This window comes from Vidua chalybeata, chromosome 6 (genome assembly GCF_026979565.1).
Source record: "Vidua chalybeata isolate OUT-0048 chromosome 6, bVidCha1 merged haplotype, whole genome shotgun sequence".
Classification (NCBI taxonomy): domain Eukaryota; kingdom Metazoa; phylum Chordata; class Aves; order Passeriformes; family Viduidae; genus Vidua; species Vidua chalybeata.
The window spans coordinates 54,766,357-54,789,253 of NC_071535.1; the positions used below are offsets into that span (position 1 = coordinate 54,766,357).

General features: G+C 43.2%; 1 protein-coding gene across 4 annotated transcripts in view; it reads right to left on the reverse strand.

Annotated features, from left to right (window-relative positions):
* The window catches only part of SHANK2 (SH3 and multiple ankyrin repeat domains 2), a 248,007-nt gene that overhangs the window by 8,450 nt on the left and 216,660 nt on the right, over positions 1 to 22,897 (reverse strand). For 2 of the 4 annotated variants that reach the window (XM_053945755.1, XM_053945754.1), the window contains 3 exons: positions 5,039 to 5,169; positions 4,448 to 4,559; positions 950 to 3,347 (listed from right to left, as the gene is read on the reverse strand). In XM_053945755.1, the coding sequence (XP_053801730.1) occupies positions 950 to 3,347; positions 4,448 to 4,559; positions 5,039 to 5,169 (2,641 nt within the window). Of the gene's footprint in view, positions 1 to 949; positions 3,348 to 4,447; positions 4,560 to 5,038; positions 5,170 to 5,405; positions 5,466 to 10,695; positions 10,972 to 22,159; positions 22,181 to 22,897 lie in introns of all 4 variants that reach the window. The other 2 variants (XM_053945753.1, XM_053945757.1) reach the window with 2 other exon arrangements.

Genomic DNA, 22,897 nt, shown 5'->3' on the forward strand with positions numbered 1-22,897 from the left:
GGAATTCCAGAATTTCTGTGTTTTATTCCCATTTCTCAATTCTAAAACATGAATTCCCTCAGTGTCACCAGTTTGATGGCTTCCATCCTGCAGGAAATAATATCTAACTCTGTGATGCCAAGGCTGTGGATCACACTGTTTTCTGAATGAGCAATCTTTGCAATCAGCAGAGACACCCTTCCCTTAAAAACAAATTATCTTCATGCTTGCAAAGTACACCAGCTTTCCAAAGGCTGAGCTATTTATTAACCACCAGAATAATTCTAATAAAATTGACTTAGGTGGTACCTTTAAAAAAAAAAAAAAACTAAGCCAGCATGGTATTTTTGCAAGAAGAAATATCTCAGTCTCCTAATGAAACATACAAAATTAGCTTTCCTTTTTTAATAATTGTGGATTTCATGATATTATGTCCACATTCCATACAGATGTGGTTTAGTAACAAAATGGACAGTGTAAAGTGATTTTAATGAGTAATTCTCTGAAATACTTTATGATTAAGTAGATTAGGAGAGGTCTCAGCATGAATCAAATGAGATCACACAGTGAATGCAAAGCAACCTTTGGCAAAAACACTTTTTACCTGTTTGAAGCCCAAATACCTCATGGGACTGAAGAAAAATTAAATTATCACCCCATTTTAAAAGAGAAAAAAAAATTAAAGAGATAAAAAAATTAAAGCAAAATCTAAGAAATTCACATCAAAACAACAGAAAGGTATGTGCAAACCTTGAAGTTGAAGGCTGAGAAAGCTCCTGTCCTATCATGTAGGCAACACAAATGTTGACAGTGTAAGAAATTCTCGTTTGACACAGATTATTTGTTAAGCAAATACAGAGTACACTCTTCTTCTATCTATGTGATTTACAGGAGAAATTAGAAAAGGGATGGTAAAAAATAAAAAAAAAATCAAGCCTTTGTAGAAAATGATTTGGTTAATTACTTTTACCTTGTACTGAGACTCGCAGTTTTCGTTCCAGTCGGCGACTCCAATCCCTCCCCTGGCTTTGAGGATTTCTCTCTGTTCATTTGCTGGAGTATTGAGTTCAATTCACTAATGACATTAGCCTTGGGGCCTGAGAGAATCGGGCTTTTCACCTCTGGCACGTCCCCCCATAGCTTGGATGTCCTTTGGGGGACCACTTTCGCCAGGTTGGGCGGGGCACTGATGGGAGGCGGGGGCGGAGCGGGAGGAGGGATCACAAAGCTGTCTACAGTTTCTTCGATCAGCGCGTCCTTGTAAAGTGCATTGCTTTTGTTGATTATGGGCTTCATTTTTGGCTTAGGAGGTACTGGGGGTTTGTCCACCAGAAATGTTTGCCCATCTGCATAGACTGTACAAGTATCCACGTTCTCCCCCCCTTCCGAGGATAAGGTAGAGATGCTGGACACCGTTGAGATAGTGCTGGTTGTCTCTAGGTGATGGTCACTGCTGCTCCGACTGTCGACCTCCTCGATGCCAGAGTCGGTGACATTGTCAAAGCTGTCGGGGGGTGGCAGGAAAGAGGCAGGCAAACAGTTTGAGAGACCCGCTTGCTTTTTGCTGTCCAAGGAGTTTGCTGGCTGGCTGGGCGAAGGGGTGCCGTTCTTCCTCTGTGCTATCAGGTCTGTCAGTGCCGAGCCGGGCGCCACACGGTCGTCGGGGATGTCAAAGCTGTTCGCAAACTCCAAGGGAGGGGGCAGTGGCTCGGTGAACAGGAACTCCTCGTCGATGTCCACTGAGGCCAGGGGCGGCGGGGGGATGCGGAAAGGCAGGATGACGGGGTCGTCCACAGAACTGGCGGCCACGATGGTTTTGCAGGGAGAAGCCGGGGGCTCGGGCGCGGCAGGGACGCTCAGCTCGCTCTCCGCTTCCTCGCTGCCCTCCGGCCTCTCCGGCGGGGAGTTTTCAGGGCTCGGCTCCATCTCAGCTCCCTTTTCCTCCTCATCCTCGGGCATATCATCTGACTTTGCCGTATCTACCGTGTGCACCATCAACAAGCCAGCTGATTTTTGCTGTGAGGTATCCACAATGTTTATCAACATGTTCTTCTTCTCCTCAGCTTTCTTTTCTTTCCCTGCATCCATCTCGTACTTGTTCTCAGTCTCCTGCCGTCTCAACAGGCCGCGGGTATTTTGCCTGGTGACAGTGGCAGTAACAGGAAAAGTCGTTTCCATGTTGGGTCTCAGCTTGGTGTCGATGTAAAGCGGTTTGTTAAGGTCGGTTTTGACTGCGTCCCCTTTGCCTGGAATCTGCTGTGTCTGCTCTTTCATGGCTCTGTCCCTGGCAGAGAGCGCGAGGGCAAGTGGAGAGTTTGGATCCAACAGCTTCCCTGTGACTGGGTGGACGTAGCTATCCGAGCCGGGAGCGCTCGTGGGCTTGGCTGCCACCATACTGTTGTCAGTGCCTTTCGTTTTGGACGGCGCATTCAATGTCCTTGAGTCACTCTGGTTGCTGGGCTCGCTGCTGTTAAAAAGGTTTTCGGGCTCCCTGGGGGCGGGGATCGGAGATGGCGACATGAGCTGTCTGAAACCATCCTCACTACTGAACATGGCCTCCTCAGTGAACTTGGACTGCCTCATCCGCGGTGTTGGTGGGGTTAATCCAACATCCTCGTCTCCCAGGTCTGTGGAGAGGAAGGCCGGGGAATTGCGCCTCGCCTCCAGCCTCTTTTCCCTGTCCCTCACGGCCCCTGCGATGGCTGCTGCGAACGGACTGCTGACTCCCAAGCTGTCATCAGGCCGGAGCTGTCCGGGCTGCTCCGAAGATTGAGGATCGATCTCCATGCTGCTCCCTTGGCTGCTTTTCCCGCTGCTGCTGGTAGATGGCTCTTTGACGATGATGGTTGGGATTGGAATAGAGCAGGTCTTTTCTGGACTGTCCTCCACGTTGGATTGTTTCACCAGCATCCCCTTCCTCCTGGCTGGCTTAGCCGGCACATAAACGGCTTTGCTGGCGATCTTCCCAACCTCGGAATAGGGGTTTTCGGGCATCTGGCCCCTCTTGCTCCTGAAGTTGGCCTGAGCTGCGGCACTCCGGTTGTACAGGTCTTCTGAGTCCAGGGAGTATCGGTCCAGCTCCCGCCGGTAATAGATCCCTTTGTCCCTTATCATGGTACCCACGCTCTCGGGCCTAACCAAAGAGATTTTTGCACCTGAATTCTGGTTAAATGGAGGTTTTATTGTTCCGTAGCTCCGGGATGTCAGGGATTTGGGGGAGTTGTACAGAGAGGGGGAAGGTGGTGGTGGTGAGGGAGGTAAGGACTGTGGTGGCGGTGGGATATCTTCAGAGGTGTCGGGCATTGAAAGACTCCTGGTAAACTTCAGCATAGGAGGGGCCAGAAACTGCCGCTCTTCCTCCGTTATTCCTGAAAAATCAGAGAGTGCTTTTAAAACACTGCCACATCCACCAGGATCCCTCACGCTATACTATTTCTCCATTCAACCCAAAATTCCAGGGTGCATTCCCTGGGGCATGAGGAGTATGCAAAATTCCAAAAGAGGCCTTTAGGTTGATTCCCACCATAATCATTCTTTCCTGTTGGATGTCCCAGGTGCCAGGATTGAAAAGGATGCTATGGAATTTTAAGTAAACTGATGTGCAGGCAAATGTTTGGGGTTTTTGTATCATCAAGGTGGCTGTAGAAAAGCAAATTTTCTTTGAAAACTATTGAACAGGGAAGATATTCTGTGCAGAGGAGCCACTTCTGCCTTGCTCCAGCACTCTACAAATACATATAATAAAACAACTCAGAAACCTAATGAATTTTTAAGATGCAATTGAAATTTAGCAAAGGGACTGTGAAGATCCTGTTGGGGAAAAAAGCCCATAATGTTGCATTTCAAAAGATGACATTATATCATTACAAATATGGCTTTTAACATAAACAAACTGGGTAATACTGGGATAGTTTGGATGCTAATTTTACACCAGCATAATGCATTTCTAAATTGATAAAGTCACTGCTAAGATTACTAACAAGATTACTAACAAGAACAAAGGAAGCCCAAATTTGGTCTGTTCTTTGTATCTTTATTGTAAAAACATCTATTGCCATCATGTGAAATGCAAAAAAAAAAAAGGTGAATTTTAATCCATTTGATCAACACGATTTCTTTGTAAATGACACAACATTACAATGCTTTCACCTCCAGTAACAAGGAAAAAAAAGAAAAAAAGGATCATATTTTGCCCTAATTTTTTGCAAAAGGCTTGTACTGACTTTTTTTTTTTTTTTTTTTTTCCTCGTTAGAGGGAACATTCTAAAGAAAATAACAAAATTCCATACTTGCCAAATGTGGAAATCACATCACCTTACACACAAACTTCTTTTCTCATGAGCTTTGTATAAAGATTAAATAGCCACTCACTGGAGTAAAGATGTCGGAGAAACACGCTTTAGGAAAGAACCAAAGTTACTAAAAGTATGCTATTAATGAACAATACCATACAAGAGAGGCATTTTACCTATAGATTTTTGTCTTCTCATTGTACCCCGAGGTATACCCAGAAAAGGACCTTGAGGGCTCCCTGGGACAGTGGGCGTCATCACAGCAATACCCTGTCTCTCATACATGGACTACAAAAGAGCAAACAGAAACCCCAACAGCATTAAAGCATGAAAGTCTCTCCCACGTGGAAATAATGCCTCATCCATTACCACTTTCACTGAGAATTCTTATGGAAAATAATAAATCTGGGGTTATTTCTGGGGAGGAGGTGGAGAGAAAGGGAAGGCTGGGCTTTGTTTAGACACTCATGAAAGGACAGCAGCTGTAAGAGGAGTGAGTTGATATTATTTACAAGGCAACAGTTTAAGGTGGGTAATGGAAAAGTATGTCCAAAATGCAATAAAACTAGTCCTTTTTTTTACCTGCAATATTTTGTAAGATTAAATTCTGCACTTGAATGACGCAAATTCTGAGTTCTGGCACTTAATTTTTAATATGTGCTATAGTATTAATGTCACTTCTTCCCTTACAAAATATTGGGCATTATTTAATCAAGGAATTAGATACATTAGTAGGAATAAAGCAGTGCTTTGTGGCTCCCACTCACATTCATATCTGTAGCTGAGGGAAAACATCTACTAGAAGGCCGCTGTTTTATAGTTGCCACTCTGGAGTCCACAGTTGCATTGTCTGCAATTCTTGATGGCTTGGAAACTGGCACTATTTCATCCACCTTATCTGTAATATAAAAGCATTCAGTAAAATAAATATCACTTGTCCAAAGAAATGGAAAAGTTAAGTATTGCAAGGTCAAAGGAAGAGATTTACTTTTCAAAAAATGCAAAGAAAAAGTTTTTTTGGCATTTTAACAAGGCAACGCTTGAGCATCATAAGTCGTGCAAGCCGAGCACTTTTTATTGCTGCTACATAACATGCATGCTTTAGTTTTAAGCCTGCATGCATTTAATGTTTACTTAGTGTGACTCGAAAAACAATCCTCTTCTTCAAACCTTCAAAATGTGAAGGGAGAATATCTATATAGAAATGGAAAGAAGACCTTTAGAAATAGTGAATCCATAGAGCACTGTTTCAAATAGAGATAAGCAGACTGTACTTAGTCATCAGAATTTCAGTGATATTTTGGACAATAACAAGTACTCCAGAAGTGCTCTTTCATGCCTATGCTTCTTAAGCAATAACATCCTGATTTGTTCACACTCTTGGACTTGTAGGCTAGCACTGCTAACTGCATCCTTTGTTTAAATGAAACTTTTTTATGCATTTCTGTTGGCTTGTTTTTTTAAAATTTCTTCTAATATCTGGACAGTTTGGGAATGCATTTAGTCACGGTCAGAAGCAGACCAAAAATAGGCAAAGTCCAAATCTGAATGAGAACTTCAACATTTGGATTTGGGACTCTGATCTACTGCATGATGTGATGATAAAATACAGGGAAAAGTTTAATCAGGATATTCCAAAGCTGAGTGCTGGTGTTAGCTCCGTCTCCAACTTTGGTCACAAACAAGGTTCATCAGCATTAAATACAAAATGCTACTCCCTCACATGGAAGACCTTGAAGTACAGTATAATCCACTAATTATTGCCTGACAGCTCCTTTTTTTGCCACTTCTACTGCTATGAAACCAAGGCACAGAGAAATTAAATCACTAGCCCAAGTCATTAGGAGAGTTTGACTTTGGAATCTCTAGTAGAATCCAAACTGGAATCACACCAACAGCTTTCCTTACTATGCCTTCCATTGCATTTGCTTGACTGTATCACGTTAATTTTGTGTCTTTTCCTTTGAAGTTTCACCAAAACTAGGATTAGTTTCATAGCCTGTGGCATTTCCGTGACTGGAACACCTCAGCCCAGCTCCTAGGCTTCCACAACACGAGTCAGAGCAATGCTACTTTTCAGCAATTAGCTCTATCTCCCAAATAATTGATTATTTGTCAAACAAGGATAATTACTTCATTAGGGTACTGCAGACTTGAAAAATCCCCAGGTTTTTGGTGTTAGAGCTGGTGTTACTACCCCAAGTATTGTATTTAGGGATTTAAATTTTACCTCTCGCTGGAGAGCAGCGCACTCAGAGCCCTGGATATTGATATGGATGGGAATAAGGCAGGAGAAAAAGAGCTTTTGATCCTTCTAAACAGTAGATCTGGCTGATGCAAGGATGATATTTTAAACAGGAGAAGAAGAGAGGGAAGAACTTTTAGCCTTCAGGTTAGGAAGAAGGTTGTCCTAGAAGTGGATATTTCAGTGTCACAGAGGGTCAGGGAGCAGGCAGGAAAGGAAAGGCTGAGCAGGACCAGTAAGCTGAACACTGCTGAGAACTGTCTCATAAGAGTATTGTTGATGTTTCTTTTCAGCTGAAGTTAGCATTCAAGTATTTTCATTGGTCTGCTTCTTTTTTTTTTTTTTTTTTTTTTTTTTTGGATGGGGTTTAAATCATCCAGTGGAAGGAGAAAAGGAAAAAAAAATCTTAAAATTGTCACATGTACTCAAAAATAAAACCAAGATCACATCACATTTCATAAGGCTTTGTAATACAAACTTCTGAAAGAAAAATAAATGCACTTCTGCTCAGCAAAAGGCATCAGAAAGCAACGGTGTAACCATGAACATTTACCCTATATAGCAAAAATATGGCTGGACTGCAGAATGGTACTCAGGGGATCTATCACCAAGAGCTTCAACTGGGCAGAGATTTCCTCTTAAGGCTCTCCCACCCTTGTTCTCATCCCAGAAGCCAAACAACTAATCTCTGGGATACAGAAAGAAGGAAGCCTTGGAAACTGAAGCACTCAAAATCTGCACATGAGAAATAGAAATGTACCACGTAAGAAGTGATCCCCTTTATTTTGAACAGACACATGTAGCCAGATACCCATTCAGACAACAAAAAGCTACAGGGAAAGAGTGATGAGGCCATGACAGACACTTGGAAAAGCATGAAAATTTTTGTTGAGGATGAAACATACATACCCTTCAACTGCACTGATTCTGCTAGATAATCCTAGAAGTCAGATCCCAATTTTAGATCTGACCAAAATATCAGTTGGTACCCATTCTTAAAACCATCTACTATTTCCACGGGGGAAAAAAACCCCTGGTTTTATGTGAGTTTATTGCAGGTTTCTTGTCTGTAGAGAGGTTTCCAGTCCTCCTCACCCTATGGCTGCTCCCATTTGCCACATTTAGCCAAAGCACTCGGAAATGGGATAGGAGGGTGGGTGAGAACTCGAGCTGCTTTGCAAGGAACTCTTAAGGGCTTCCTTGCATGGCACTTCCAACGGCAGCACTGCCGTTTTCTTTCTCTTGTTCTACTGCCTTTGGATCAGAAAGCAAAGGTAGAGTGGAAGTTGTCATTTTGGTGGAGGTTGTCATTTTACTACAACAAAAAATGTGAGGCCACAGAAGCAGCCAGCATGTGGAGACTGATCCTAAATGGCGGGTCCTGTGGGAAATATCAAACTCGGAAAGCCTGGCCACAACTGCCCCACCCTGCCGGAGTGAAAGCACGGCGTGAAACAAAAGCATCCTCATTGCCTTATCAAACGTGCTCCTCAGGCCAAGGAAATGGACTGGCTGAACTGCCACTAGAATTGCTCAGACTCATCCCAGAGAAAGAAGAGGTGTTGGGCCAAACCTTCACTCGCCTGTGCCTCAAGCTGTTTGTCTCCACAGCACTAGAGTGCAAACCCCTCCTGCATCCGGACCACATGTTCCAAATATACTCCTACTGGAATAATTTGTCAGGCTCACTAATTAGCTCTCCTCCCAGCCTCCTTGTGACTTTAAATACTATGCAGCACACACTCCTCATATCAACGAGAGGGGAAGCTCACAAGCTTGTGTTGGAAATTCTCTGAGGATAACTACAAATAACCCTGACAAAAGAGAGAAAAAAGCCACAAAACGGATGCAAAAATTGGTACCTGCTGTGAGGTGGGTTGACAAAGTGGCCCAAAGAAGCCTGCCTCCAATGGGATTTTTAAAAGGAATGCAGCTGGATGAAGGTCAAAAGGAAGGAATGTGGGAAAAGCACTGGAGGTTGGCCATGCCAGCTGCATTTCCTCCTTGAACCAGTTGTTTAGCAGAGTACAGCCACAAGCACACACGCACACACACTTTCACAGGAGAAGTCTGTGGCTGGCTAGTAGAGTAACAAACTCTGATCTGCTTTGCCCTGAATAACTTCAGCCTCATTGCAAGACAGGGAAGAAGAGTCTACATCTCGCTGGCCAAAGAGCATGGCTTGGTTGTAGTCACAGAAGAGGATTTTTAAGCCTACAATTATTCCCTGGCATTTTCCATAGAAACTGCTCTGCACCTTCTTGAGAAGTCACAACGGTGTGTTGAGAGTCAAACACAGGAGCCATGCTACACCTGTGAGAACCTGTTCCCACTGCTCCAGGGGCTCCTGGGAGCAGCATCCTTCCGGAGAACTGTCAGGGATACCACATGTAAAAGCCAGTCTGATGCCTCTGCATGCATATAGCAATTTGAGTGCCACTATATTAAATTCCCCCGAGAGAGGCAGCACCAACAGATATAAAGTAATTTATTGCCAAAGTGCGTTTCCATCTGCCCTGTTGGGTTACCAATGGGACCCGTGCCCTGCTCAGGGTGCAAGCCCTCAGGAAATTGGATGGCCTAAAGGCACAGAAAGTAGTTGTGTTTTATCAAGATGTAGGTCTCGTCTCTGATGAAAAGCTCTTAATCACAGACAGAGTAGCACAGTACCCAACAGCATGTCATGACTTTTACGTTCTCAAGAGGTCTGGCTGCTAGGCAAGTTGCTTTTTTTTTTTCTTTTTCTTTTTCTTTAATAATTAATATCTGTGATAATTACAGGGGACAGTCTCCTCCTAATAGATTTGTTGCAGGAGATGGCTCTTATCCCCGTAGAACACATTGCTTAGTGACTCCTGTTCCAAATACCCAGACTCTCTCAGAGGAAAAAGTATAATGCTGCCCATCAAGCCACCAGATCCATCATCAAATGAACTTTGAAAACGAGAGTCAGGTGCCCAGATAGATCTGGTGGCACATCACTACACAGCCCCCAAAAAGAGAAATATGAGGTATGATCCTGGCAACATTACTTATTGTACGACATAGCCAAGACATGTGGATTAGCTCCACCGAGGGTCTTAGGAAGTGAGCTGGTGAGACCCACAGAGGATAAGAATGGTCATGATCCAGTACAGGCTATACCCCAACACCTCAGGCTGGCATGCCAGAAACACCAGGCAAAGACTGATTGAACACAGTTTGGGAGGCGAGTATTGCCAAGACCTCTATACTTACCACCAAGTCCCGAGTGCTTGCTCAGAGGGGGTGGGATAATGGAGAAAGAAAACTCAAAAAACAGCTGCCTCAAGAAATGACTTGTATTTGTAAGAAAAGCAATGAATGCCTGGCACAGAGTAAAAAAATGCTCATATGAAGTTAAAGTGAAAGAACAGAGGCAAATGTTCTTCAAATACCAGCAGCACACATCGTTAACAGTGCAAATATAAACTACAAAATGTTAGACTAATCTAGTCAGCCAGAATACAATGTTAGCCAATGTAGGAAATGGTTGAACTCTGCCACCGATGGCCTTATGGCTAAGAATTAAAAGGACAGGCACATAAAAAAAACCTCTAAAAATCCTATGGAGTGGTTATTTTTTCTTCCCTCCCCCTTTTGCCTGGCGTGGAGGCATGGGCAGCGAGGCCCTCTCGGTTATGGCTCTCTGCAGCCGGCCACTGCGACAAGGCAGGGTGGCCTGCGGCGGGTCGCGAGAGTCGCTCGTCCCTTCGGCCCCTGGTAAGCACACAGTGGAGGATGCCACTGCGTCCTCACCAGTCCATGTCGAGGCACATGTCAACTCGACATGGGGGGTGGCTCTTTGGGAGATGCGCGTTTCGAGGACCTGCGTCCTCGGCTGCTTGAGGAAAGCTAAAATCTCTGATAGGTAGTTATGGATGGCTCTTGTGGAGGTAGCCACAATGCCCAGCTGCAGCTCCATACGGCCCATGGACTGGGACATGAGACCCATGGACTGTGCATGCTCCCTCTTGATATTTTCCAGCAGCTGCACAATCCTACTGTTGGTTTCCATCAACAGCTTCTCTCCCTCTGTTAGCTGGGGCTGCCCTCTCCAACCCCGATCCCTAGGGACAGGCTCAACACCGCAGCGCTCTTCATTCATCTCATCATTTCCCTCCTCCTCAGGAGAGTCACTTTCAAACTGAGGAGTCCTACTGAGTGACTGATCCCCGGGAGACTGTATGTCCATGGTGCACTCTGGAGTCCGCGCCGGCGTTTGAAATCCCTCAAAATCCTCCCCAACGTTGCTGTGCGTTTCAGATGAGGACAGCGGCCACTGCCAGCTCTCTGTGGTCCTGGCTGGCGAGTCTTCATCAGAGGCAGGCACCGAGGATTCCTGTTCTTCGGCCGGCGTGGACAGCGAACTCCCTCGGTGATGGCTGGCTTGCCCCGAGGATCCAGGAACCTCCCCATCTTGCTCCCCAGTGACATCTGGCAATCAAATAGAGGAGCAACAACCACTGTATCTGAGGCCAGGCAGATGGAGGTATCTACATGCATTGGACAACACATAGAAAGAAGCCAGTTGGGAAGCCAGAGTGTATGTGTTTGGGCAAACGGAAGGGCGGACTAAAGTTTAGTGACTGCATTGGGCACGTGGCAATTGGCGTCATTAAGCACTTTTGGTCTCAGTGCACACTGTCCTGTACCCAGAACACACACAGCCATGCTGCATCCCAAGGCAGGAGCTACCAAATTCCCCTCAGCGTGACTGTGACAGGAAATGTCAGTGAACCTAGCAAGAAGCTCACCTATGCACTGCAGTGGTGTCAGTCAGAAATCCCTGGGACGAGCTCAGGGCCAAGGGTCCAATTGAGCTTCCTGGGGTGCCAGATGTGTTCCACCACTGGCTGAGGGCAGCCCTTTGTTGCTCTGAAGCACTGCTGGCTATCTTCACTTTTGTCCGACGTCTCACGTCACCCCACCCAAAATCTCTCCCAAATAACTGTTCAGCGCAACGGTGGCCGTCCGTGGGATTATCCCGTGAGCAATGCCCTCCCCAACATTTGCCAGATCTTCCTTGCTCTCTTCTCCAAACAGTAGGAAATGCTATCTGAGGGCATTGCTCACCGGGATCTCTTTGTCTCCTGCAAATGAACTGAGTTTGCCCTCCCCTGGCTACCTCTTCCCTTGCCTGAGGGTGCGTGGTGGAAATCTGGGCGCCAACGCTTCCCCATGACAACTCTAGAGAAAAATGCCCTCCCCAAGAGCAGGAAAGGCTCGGGCATTTGCACCCACAGGAATCACCAGCTCACAATGGAGGGTGATCTGCCCAGCTCTGTCCTGCACCTCTCTGCATTATGTGAGGCTGTGGCTGGGACTCTTTACACTTTCTGTTACTTCACATAAAAGAATGAGTCCACTTTTTTTTTTTTTTTTTTTTTTTTTGTCATGAGAAATCACCCTGGGGCAGTGTGGCTGAAGGAGGCAGCACAAAGCCCCAAGCCCTGCATTCCCCACGCTCAGGCAAGGGACAGCTGAGAGAAGCACTGCCCTCGGTAGGGTTGTGACCTGACCAGGCTGCTGCTGCTCACACTGCAGTGGCCTGAGTGCCAGATCAGTGCCATGCCTACTGTCTGGCATCCCAGCCTTCAAAAAAGCTTTTTGGGTTTTTTTTTAAAGGATTAATTTCTGCTTTTTGAAATACTGCTCTTCAGACCTCAGTGGAAGCTGTAAGCTTATATCTGCAAGGTGTTGCTGAGGTCATGTTAAAACATACTTTTGGTTCTGTTTATGAATCAGGGCAGGGTTTTGTTTGATTTTTTTTTTTAATATTTTATGTGAAATATAATGAAATGAAAAGCTTTTTCTGACAGACCCAAGGATCCCTCTTCCTATATCTCAATCCCTGTCTACCACAGTGTGGTACTTGTTATTTCTACACCCATGTGCCTGCAATATTATGGTGCTCTAAAAGGGATTCTGTGTGACTTCATTGAATGATGACTTTTAAGTGCTAAAATAATGGATATTATTCGTGCATTTAGCATATTCACTACTTCAAAGTATTCACATTCAAAGTATTCACATTCTCTCTGCGTCTGGCTGGACTGTCCAGTTGCATGTTTTATGGAAAGTGAGGATGAAATTGTATTTGTAAAAAGGTATGAGCTCCTTATGGAAATGAATTTTAGGGACAAACTGTCATGCAATCATTGGCTCTTCCACTCCATGGAGATTTGAAAGGGACTATACATCAACCTAACTAAGAACTGCTTCTTCCTTGCAATTCTTCTCCTGCTTTTTCTAATACAGCCATAGCTGCATTCCTTCATTAGCAAAGCTCTCTTAACACCTACAGTGGAGGATCATGAAATGATTTCTCAGCATTTTCCTATTTGAGTACACAAGAAAAAAAAAGAAGAACAAAAAAACAGGGGGACCTAATTTTACCACACAAAGCAAACACACACTTCAGTTAAAGTCTATGAAATCGGAGTGAGGTAAGGGATCATAAATACTCATTCTGGTAGAGCCACTGGTCATACTGAATGTCTTGGCATTTCTTTTGACTTGTCAAGAGAAAATTCCCCATATTTAAAAACCCCATTTAGCTGGCAAGTGTTCTAAACAGAGCCCACCTAACAACTGATAAGTAGTAGAACCAAACTATACTGGAAGCCAAAAACGGAAGCAAAACGAAATCAAAAACCTCCAAACTCCACACTGATTTATGAATACTTCTGTAAATGGTATCACTGTGTCTAGTTTGTTCAGACTCAGGGGGACCAGAACACCTTTGTTATTTGTGCATGTCTACATATTTGCCAGAGGCTTGTAAAGAAAAATTTCTCTGAAAAAGCACAATGATATATTTTTGCAAAATTCCTTATGTCCTATGAAATACCACTTGCCATTCTCCCAATCAGTCTTTTCAGCCTTTCAGAGCTGAAAGAACAGCATCTGGCAATCGGTGACCAATGACACAAATGACAAAAAAGCAAAGAGTCTGTGAAAACCCCTGGGCAGAAGGTTAATTGCGGAAACTCTTGGCGAATACTTCTGAATAATGAATACATGCACAGGCTTTAGGTTAGGTTGGTAAACTTGGCTGATAATGAGAAGTAGGAATAACCATCGCTGTTATTATTTGTAACAAGGTGTTCAGCATCTCTCAGCAACTCCGGTTTCTGGAAGCTTTGGGAAGTATTGCCATGGGCATGGCAAACCAAGGGTGTGTTACAGGCATGGCCTTCCACAAACTTTCCTTCACTAAGGAGCAATCATGGGAAAATTGCCTGGAGGCCACTGGTTGATACCACCTTGATGAACGTGTGAGTCTCTGCCCAAGAAATCCATTCCTTGGTGACCAAAAGTCACCCTAAATTCTGGGTGGATCTTGGTCAGGTTACACCAGTGCCTAGGCGGGGGCTGTGGGAGAAGTGTGCCAGGCACAGCAGGGGCACTGCAAAACTGGGTTCAGCCAGAAACCATCCTTATGTTTGAATAGCTGACAGAGTGACCTCACTTGACTGCCTTTAACTCCTTAGAAAAGGGGTCACTTCCAAAAAAAAGAGAGAGAGAGGCCACTACAACTGTGAAGTCAAAACTGGCCATGGATCAAACCATGTACCAATGTGGTTGACCTCATCTGGTTATTAATTTGCTTAAAAAAAAAAATTAAAAAAGAAAGAAGTCTCTTTCTTTTCAAGCTTTAAATAGAGTGTGTACAAAGAAGCACAGCTGGCTTCCTTGGGTGTAAAGCAAAGGGAAGAGGTCAGATTCCCTGATCTTTCTAGCAATTTCCACCTGACACACCAGTCCTACACGCAGCATTTTGCTCACAGTGATAGATATGACTTACAGGCAAAATAGGTCACTTCTGTCTTTTACAGGTATCTTTATGCCAAGTGATAGCAGCCATCAGACCTGCAGCCTCCAAGGTTAACGTTCCTAACCTCACTTCCCTTACTCTGCTGGGGCAGGACTTCCATCTCCATCCTTAAATGGCCAAGAAAGGGACTTAGGGAGGAGCATGCAAATAGGCTAAAGGGAGCAGAAACATCTGGAAGTCAGTGACCCACTGCACTTCAGCTTTAGTGCTTGATCACTGTGGGTGCTGCGCAGCTATTTCCAAAAGCCCCCTGGGTTTCACAGGTTTCTGAAGGCTGTTTTTTGTTTTACCTCAGTGACTCTGTTGTGTTTAAGGAAAAAAAAAAGAGACCTGCTACTGAGGGGATCCATCCAATAGGAACTGGTGAGCCTCCACCAAAGTCCTGGCTATCTCCCTTTCTCCCCTGTTGGATAGGTTCTCTGTTTCTGCAGAGGAGCAGAATCTGCCAGACAGATTCTCTGTTCCTGCTGCCTATGCAGGTGATTCCCCTGGGCTGACACAGAGCCTGGTCTGACGTGGTGGATCGGCAGATGCTCCTGGAGGCCACAGGAGTGCTGCTCCAGGTGTGCCTGCAGGGGAGAGCTGTGGTTTGTGGTCCTGCCCTGAGCATGCTGATCAAAGCCAAGTTTATTCCAGCCTTTAGGTTCATGAATATGTCCATTATTTTGGAGCACTGCTATTCCGTGCTATTCCTTGCACCACAACGTTTGTTACCACTGAGAGTCCTTTGTGTTGGTCATTAGGCATTTTTAGGATTGTAGCAATTACTGGGTTGAGATACACAGAGAATTACTGAATGGTTGATTCAGCTGCAGGGGTAGAGGACTGAGACAGAGGCCAAGAACAGAGCAGGGCTTTGGATATACACAAACTTTAGAGACATCAGAAGTATTTCTTTAACTTTTGGTCACTGAAGAACATTTGAGATTTATGCCTGTGTTGTGCCTTACCTGCCACTTGGACTGGCAGCTGATCCCTCCCCTGAGATGTGCTGCTCTTTAAGAAGCCCTCCTTTTGAAATCCCACCATTCCTGTTTCACCTCTGCTACCGGATCGTTGCCTTTTCCATTATCTTTCCTTTTCAGACTGCCCACCAGCGGAGCTGCACGGGAGGGCTGGGGCACCGTCTCTTCCTGCTGACAGACAGGTGGGTGGAGATGTCCCTTGGCCACAACAAGTGGCCCAGGAGCCCAACAACAGCAGGAACACAGCGGGGGAGCTTCCCGGGCCCTGCCTCTGCTGCTCTGGACCTGGGCCTCTGTCTGTATCTCATCATCCCTCCTGGGGTGGGTGCATTTCTCAAACTGCTTAGGTACCAAGGTGATAGGTGCCTTGTAAATACCTAAGATAGATACAGACAGAAACTGTACCAGGCGCATTATGCAACACCTCAGACAATGCCAATGGCACCTCAGTGCTGTAGGATCACCCACCTGGTCCAGCATCTGCAGGCAAATACTGGGCACATGCATTTTTCCTTTGGAAAAGTGATGGGAACACAGGACATTCATTCTTCCTTGATGGCAACAGGTTTGGGCACACAGCCCTTAGTGTCAGGCACTGCACATGCAAGGTTTTTGTTCCATCGCCTTCCCTAAATATGAGTTTGCAGGTTTAGTTTAATTTCCTTCGTTAGCCGATAAAATTTGCTTCCTCGTCAATAATCTGCAAAAATGGGTTACAGGAGCTGCACCAAAACTAAAGGGGTGCCTATTTGAAATGCCTATTTGAAACGCCTTTTAAATGACATAAAAATATGGCTGTGGTGTTGCTTTCATCTTATGGATTCAATTTTTTATCCCAGTTTCTTTTATTTTTAACTACTAGTAGCTTGTTTTTAGCATGAAGACCAGGAGTGATTATGCATATAATTAAGTTTCCATGTCTGGGGAAAAAAAAAGCAGCATCGAAATCAAGTAGGTGCAATTATTTGCACGGCATTCCTTTTAGGTTTTTGGCACTTCCCATGTATATGCCAAAGGCCTTGCCCTGCTTAATTTGTAAAAGAATAGCTGGGAAGTAACTGGATAAAAAACTTCAGGGGGAATGTCTGTGGGTGGGAGAGCTACTAAATGACAATTTGGGCAAACAGTGGGTCTGGGGATCTGGGCAAGGCTTTCAAAGAAGCAGATGAACAAGAATTCTGGAACACCTTCCCAATGCTAATGGGCAGGTGAGAACCTCCTGATTTCAAAACAGAGCTTGGTCAGACCACAGGAGTTCATCTGATAAAGTTGCTTGGCACAGAAGCAATTTCACCTGACAGTGTCCCTGGGGGAAAAACAGGTGACTCATGTTTGGTTAAAATGGTTAAAAATGGATCTGTGCCCTCTGAGAACAAATGGCTTTCTTTTCAGCTCTTCAAACAGGATCAGATGTGTAAAAATTTATCAAAGACCAAAAGCAGGTAAAGTATAACAAGGTCTTCAACACACCACTGAGCATTTAAAGACTAGCCTTAGCTGAAGCATGGATTCAGAGTAAGAACATTAAAGGTTAAGTTCTAAATCCAAATTTGTTGTTTATGATCAAAATTAGAGGAAAGAAACAACAAGTTCAGCCTACAGTTATGTCCTGTAAATATATAGTTAAAAATATACAGAAATTGAATGACCTGAGTTTTCATGTGGACAATTAAGCTAATCCTCATCAATCTGCCACCACTATATTTTAATCTGGAATTACCTCTTTCCAGCCCCACCCCAAATTAACAATTTGCAGGATTGTGGTTGAATCACAATACCCAAACCACACATTTACCACAGGTAAACAACAGGCAGAGAATATTATTTTAGCAGTCAGCATAATGAGGAAATAATAAAAGCGCTTTGAAATACAGTCAAACACAAAAGGCACTTGAAACACTTTCCTTCTATGAAAATTACCTAAAAATACTTGTCTGATCTCTGGGATACTGTAATACTGTAAATTCTACAAAGTACTCTAAAATAAAATAAAATAATAAAATATATAAAATAAATCAATAAAATATAAAAACTTTAGTTACTAAAATGAATCATTTAACATTGAGTATCTATAAATACCATTACATGATTTATGAAAATGCTTTGTAGGTATTCACAATAAAGAGCTCTCAAAACTTTCTTGAAGGAAAGCCTTATTTGTGTTTCTAGGGCTGAAAATAGCTTCACATTATTACACACAAGTCACATTTACACAATATAACCACACCATCAAAAGTAATTTTAAGGAAGGGAGAAAACGGGTATGTTCAAATTCCTTTCTAGAGATACAATTTTCAAGTACCAGCTCTTTAACAGCATGTTCATTATTAAGGAAATAATGACACAGGCATTTAAAATACACCTGCAATGCTGAAGCCTTGCAATTCAGCCTACCTTGAAAGAGGAATGGTCATTGTCTAACAGTGGTTTCTGTTCAAGAACAAAAACAAAGCAGAGAATATAGTCAATACCCACTCCTACCCTGCAAGCCAGGTGGAATTTAAATGGCAATTTGATGTTCTGTTTAAGAGACAGCATTTGAAAATTTGGCCTAGTCACAAAAGAAAGGCAATCAAATCAAAGAAATCAAAAAGAAAGTGGAGGATCTAAGACAAAGCCTTCTCTGGTCTTACACTTAACTCTCACGCTTCCACACCGAGGGGAAAAACCAAACAAACTATGAGGAATTATCTAAAACAATTTATTTTTAATTAGATTAGAAATTAATTAACATGGGTATGTGAACATTTGAAGGAAAAAGAAAAAAAATTAGCAGCAAAGGGAGTTTTGAGATGAGGGAGATAAGTCCTTCATCTCCCTGGCTCCTGAAAAAGAGAGAGAACACATTAAAAGTGCTGAAAGAGTTTTCCACTGCCCTAACTGTGCCATGTTGGGAAACACATGCAATTTTAACTGTTCCTCAAACCCTCATGATTTTGAATATGTGCTTAGATATTAAATTGATAATATCTGAGCATAGTCACACTCACATAAACCAACGTATTTAATGTGTCTCTTTGCAAATGCTACAAACCCCACATTTTCTGTAACACTTACAATTCCTTTTCCAACTTCTTTTATACCACTGTCTTGTTTGGCTGATGCAGAAAGGTTTTGAAAACCTTTTCAATTATAGTCCTGTAGTAAAGAAAAACAGGTATTATGACAGGGCGCTACATCCTCAAGAATAAGCTGATAAATTCAAAATAGTAACGGTGTAGATAAGAACACCCATACAGACTGAAGCAGCCTCTACTCAGGATTCTCAGTGTTTCCAAAATGTTAAAGCATCTCATGAAAGGTAAATCCAGGTCTGAAGAAGTCTTTAGTACCAGGAGTTACCTGTTAAGTTTGGATTCTGTCACACAAGTTGCTAATCAGCACATTGCCAAGTTATTTTTCATGGAAAACACAGTTTTAGCATTGTTCCCTTTTTGAAACATGCCAATTTTCAATATTTTGCTCTCACAAGGTGTTTTACAAGTACTTAAATTGTAGCCACGGTCCTAATCCTACACTTACACTGCTGTGGACTCCCCCAAGTTACACTACAAGCCATAAAATCTGCAGCCTCGCTGTACCGACCACAAATGGGGCTGGCATTTCTTCACACAGACTTGACAAATTCCACCCAGAGTCACTGCTTTCTGCTTGAGATAAATGACAACCCGATGATAAGCTCTTCCTCATTACTACACTGTCACCTCATTAGAATTTCAAATATGTAATGTGAATCAATTACTTACAAGGGATAACCTTCAAGAATTCTTCATGAAGCCTGATGCTTTTTGCTCTCATCTTCTGAAATAGTGTCTGGTGAAGATCTGAAAACCTTCTTCCTACAGAGAAGCACTGCAGATGCTGGCAGCTATCTCAGGAGCTGCTGTGGTGAGTGCTGTAAAAGTTGCTTTGGTGGTATTCCCATTGTTCCCTGCAGACAAATCTCCATCATCAACTCCGCCACAGTGAAATAAAGAGAGTGAGTTTTGAACCCAGACGGCTTTGGGAGTGGTCTCTTCAAACAGAACAGAACACTGTGAGCTAATCCACTGCTTGGCATTCATTTATATATATTTGCTCTGCAATTTCATTGTTTCAGATGCCATTGGAAGGTGCCACCTTTGAAACAATGGACAACAGGAATGGGATGAAGTGGGAATGCTTATTGCAGACAGAGCTAATAATATTTCTTTTGAATGCCATCAACTGATATTTTTCTATTCAAATGCCGGTCAGACTTGATGCCAGGTAACAATATTCTGTGTTGATGATACCACAGTTATTGTGTATCTGTGAGGTGGTGGTAGAATCTAAACCCTTCAAAGGAGAAAAGCCTTTATTTGTAGTTGGTACTGCAGCCCACACCAAAGCCCAAAGACCAGGACCAACACACATACTTTATCAGTATATGGTATAGATCAATATTTTATATTGATTACCATATCAAATCTAAGAACAAACAGCACCACCCCAGCTCACAACTGACACCCACGTGACACTGCCAGCAGATTATTTATTAATGCAGAAAGATTATTTGTCATTCCGATTTTGCTGTGGAAATTTAACCTACTCTGTTCTTCATTTTGTCCCTTCTCTTAGAGTATTTATATTAGGTATTTTAAAATTCAACACTGTCCACTTCAGCTTCCACTGAAAATCCCAAATTACTCACTAAATCAAACCTCTTTCCTGGCAGCAAAGAAAGCTGAGGAGCAGGAAACTTTTAAATCATGTATCCAGACATCTACAGATCTTAGCTTATGGATGTGTTCCTTAAGGATCATATAATTTTCAAATTCTCCCTCCACAAGGAGTTATACATAAGTCAAACAAAAACTGAAGGAAAAGCCATTTAAAACCAAGCTCTCTGCCAGCTGCATAAACTTATGATGAACAGAGCTAAATTTAAAGTTTTAAAATATTAATTTTGAAGCTTTAATGACACCTATTTTCCCATCATGATGATGAAAATTATGACCTCAAATTTTTCCCTTAATCTTTCATTTTCAGCGTGTTTTCAAACCTTCATTTCAATTTGCTGCATGAATATCCTCGTTATTGTTCAGTATTAATGGAATCACATTTTAAGTGCTACCTGCAACAAGTTGCTGCTACAACTCTTGGTTTACACATTGCCATAACTTACTCATACAATGGTTCTTGGAAAACTACAAGGCACAGGAAAGAAGAACACCTCTGCCCCATCCCAGGTATCACACAAAATCCAGAAAGTAGTTTGGAAACACGACCCCTCCATACACACATTTCAGGGTTGGAAGCTACCTCTGAGTCAGGCAACTACTGCAGGCAGAAAGTCAGTGGCACAGATGAAGTTAAATTTTAGTTAAATTCATGCTTTGTAACTGCAGTAAAGTGACAGAACTGCCCATGCTGCTCCAAACCTAAGGATTTTATCACCTTTTTAGACACGAATACCCTATCTTCTATCCTGAATATCAAAAAATACAGCCTATGTCCTGTCCTGCCTTGCCTTTCCCCTGCCTTCCCAATGAACCAGAACCCATCTCCAGAGATAATCAACAAGACCAGTCAGACAAAAACCACAGAAGCCGTTATTGTTATCTTAATGCCTCCCTCATCTCTGACCCAGAAAACTGAATTCCTGGTTGACAGAAGACTCTACACAACACAAAGATTTTTTTATATGCTGCCAAAACATATTTTTCAGTAGCAATGTGGTTTATTCTGTCATAGTCTCTGAATGGAGAATGGCAAATATCCCTAGCTGGAACCTTAGGTAACCACCTGAAAGGAGGTCAGGAAAGAGCAGGAAAATAAAGAGTGGAAAATAACCCAATTCCATCCTATTAAATGTCAAAAAGGAAAAGCTTCCCTGCTGAGAGAAGACACTGCCTACAGCCTAGATTTCCTTTCCATGACACTGAACCTCATCCAAGAGCAGGACACGGCCTGTTTTTCACCAGCTACCACCCAGGGGCTCAGGGAAGTGGGAGACTCTTCCTTGGGCCAGGCTCCATGAGAAGGTGGAAATGAACAGCCCCTGCTCGGGAGAACTCACAGTCTAGGGAAGCAAAATGATGTACAGGAGCATGGAAAAAGTACAGCTCAACACAAACAAATCCTCTGTACACAAAAATACATTCATGAAAACTATTAAAATAGCACTGCTATTTCTACCTGCCCCCCTGCCTCACCACCAGTGCTGGGATGGTTGCTCAGTGGGGATCTAGGGAAGGTGGGTCTTTGGGAGAGATTTCAAGGAGAAGGTGGTAGGTGGCCTCATGAATCAGTCCAGGGAGGGCACTCCATGCATACAGGACAGCGTGGAAGATGTTCTACCAGACAGAGCAGCATTTCTGCAGGTGAGAAGCTCAGGTGTGGTGTGCAAGATCCCTGATTCCTGAGCCAGACACAGTGTGGGCATGGGAAAACGTGTGGCCGTTCGGGAGACAAGTGGGATCACTAATGTGGGACTGCACTGGGGGGTCACTGGCCACTAACTCTCTGTGGCTGCCAGTCAGCACAGGAACTGTGAGGAGATGAGATGGAAGGGGTTGGAGAAGAGTTGGGTACAGAGAAGGAAAAAAAAGGCAAGGTGAAGGAAAGGAGACAAAAGGAAGAAATGCGGGGGATATTTTCGAATGTGGTCTTCTGTTTGAGTTTCTTAGTGTGTTTGCAATTTATTAACTAAATAACTAAAAAAAACATATACAATAATTAATGTACATTTGACACCATAAAATAAACTGGACCATATGCCAACATTTACATTGTTATTATCCTTCACTATGGAAAGGTGAGAAACAGGTTAAACAAGAGACAAAATGCTTCCCCTTACCCTTCTTCTTCCGTACTGAAGCTTGGAAATAGAAAGGGAAGGAACTGTGAATCAATTCTGAAGGTAATTTTTTATATGCTAAATCCTTGTCTGTCATTTTGAGTGCAAACATTATCCTTCCCTCTAAGATGTCAGTCTCTCCCTGCTCACCTCTGCTAAACAGGTATCTCTCAAACCACAGTAGATAAAATCTGCTTTTGCCAAGCTGTTTATCAGGGTTTATGAGGAATTTCTCCCCTGCAGGTATTAGGGATGCATTCAGAATTTTTTTTTTCTAAGTTCTTTTTTAAAAACAGTAATTGGGGCCACTTATTGATACCAGGGCTGTCAAACTATGACAACGTCGGGCATTCCCAAATCTTTGCAGATTGAAATGGAAAGGAATCATTAGCACACTGCCATCTTTTGGATTAATTAATTTGAAAGAGGATAGCTCAGATGGTCTGCTCTGTATTATGAAGAACAGAATAGCTCAAAAAACGTCAGTAAAACTGTAAGTAGGGTTGAGAGCCAGGCAAAGGAAGTGACTCTAATGACTGCAAGATGGACAATTTTTTAAAAAAAAAATTATGTTTACCTTAGCTAGAAGACATTACTAAACTATGCACTCTAAGGGAAAACAAATGGGGAGTTTCTATTTACATTTCTCTTCTATTACATAACAAGGGACATTCAATAAAATTAAGGCATCACATTCAAAACCAATAAAAAGGAAATACATCTGTACACAGCACATAA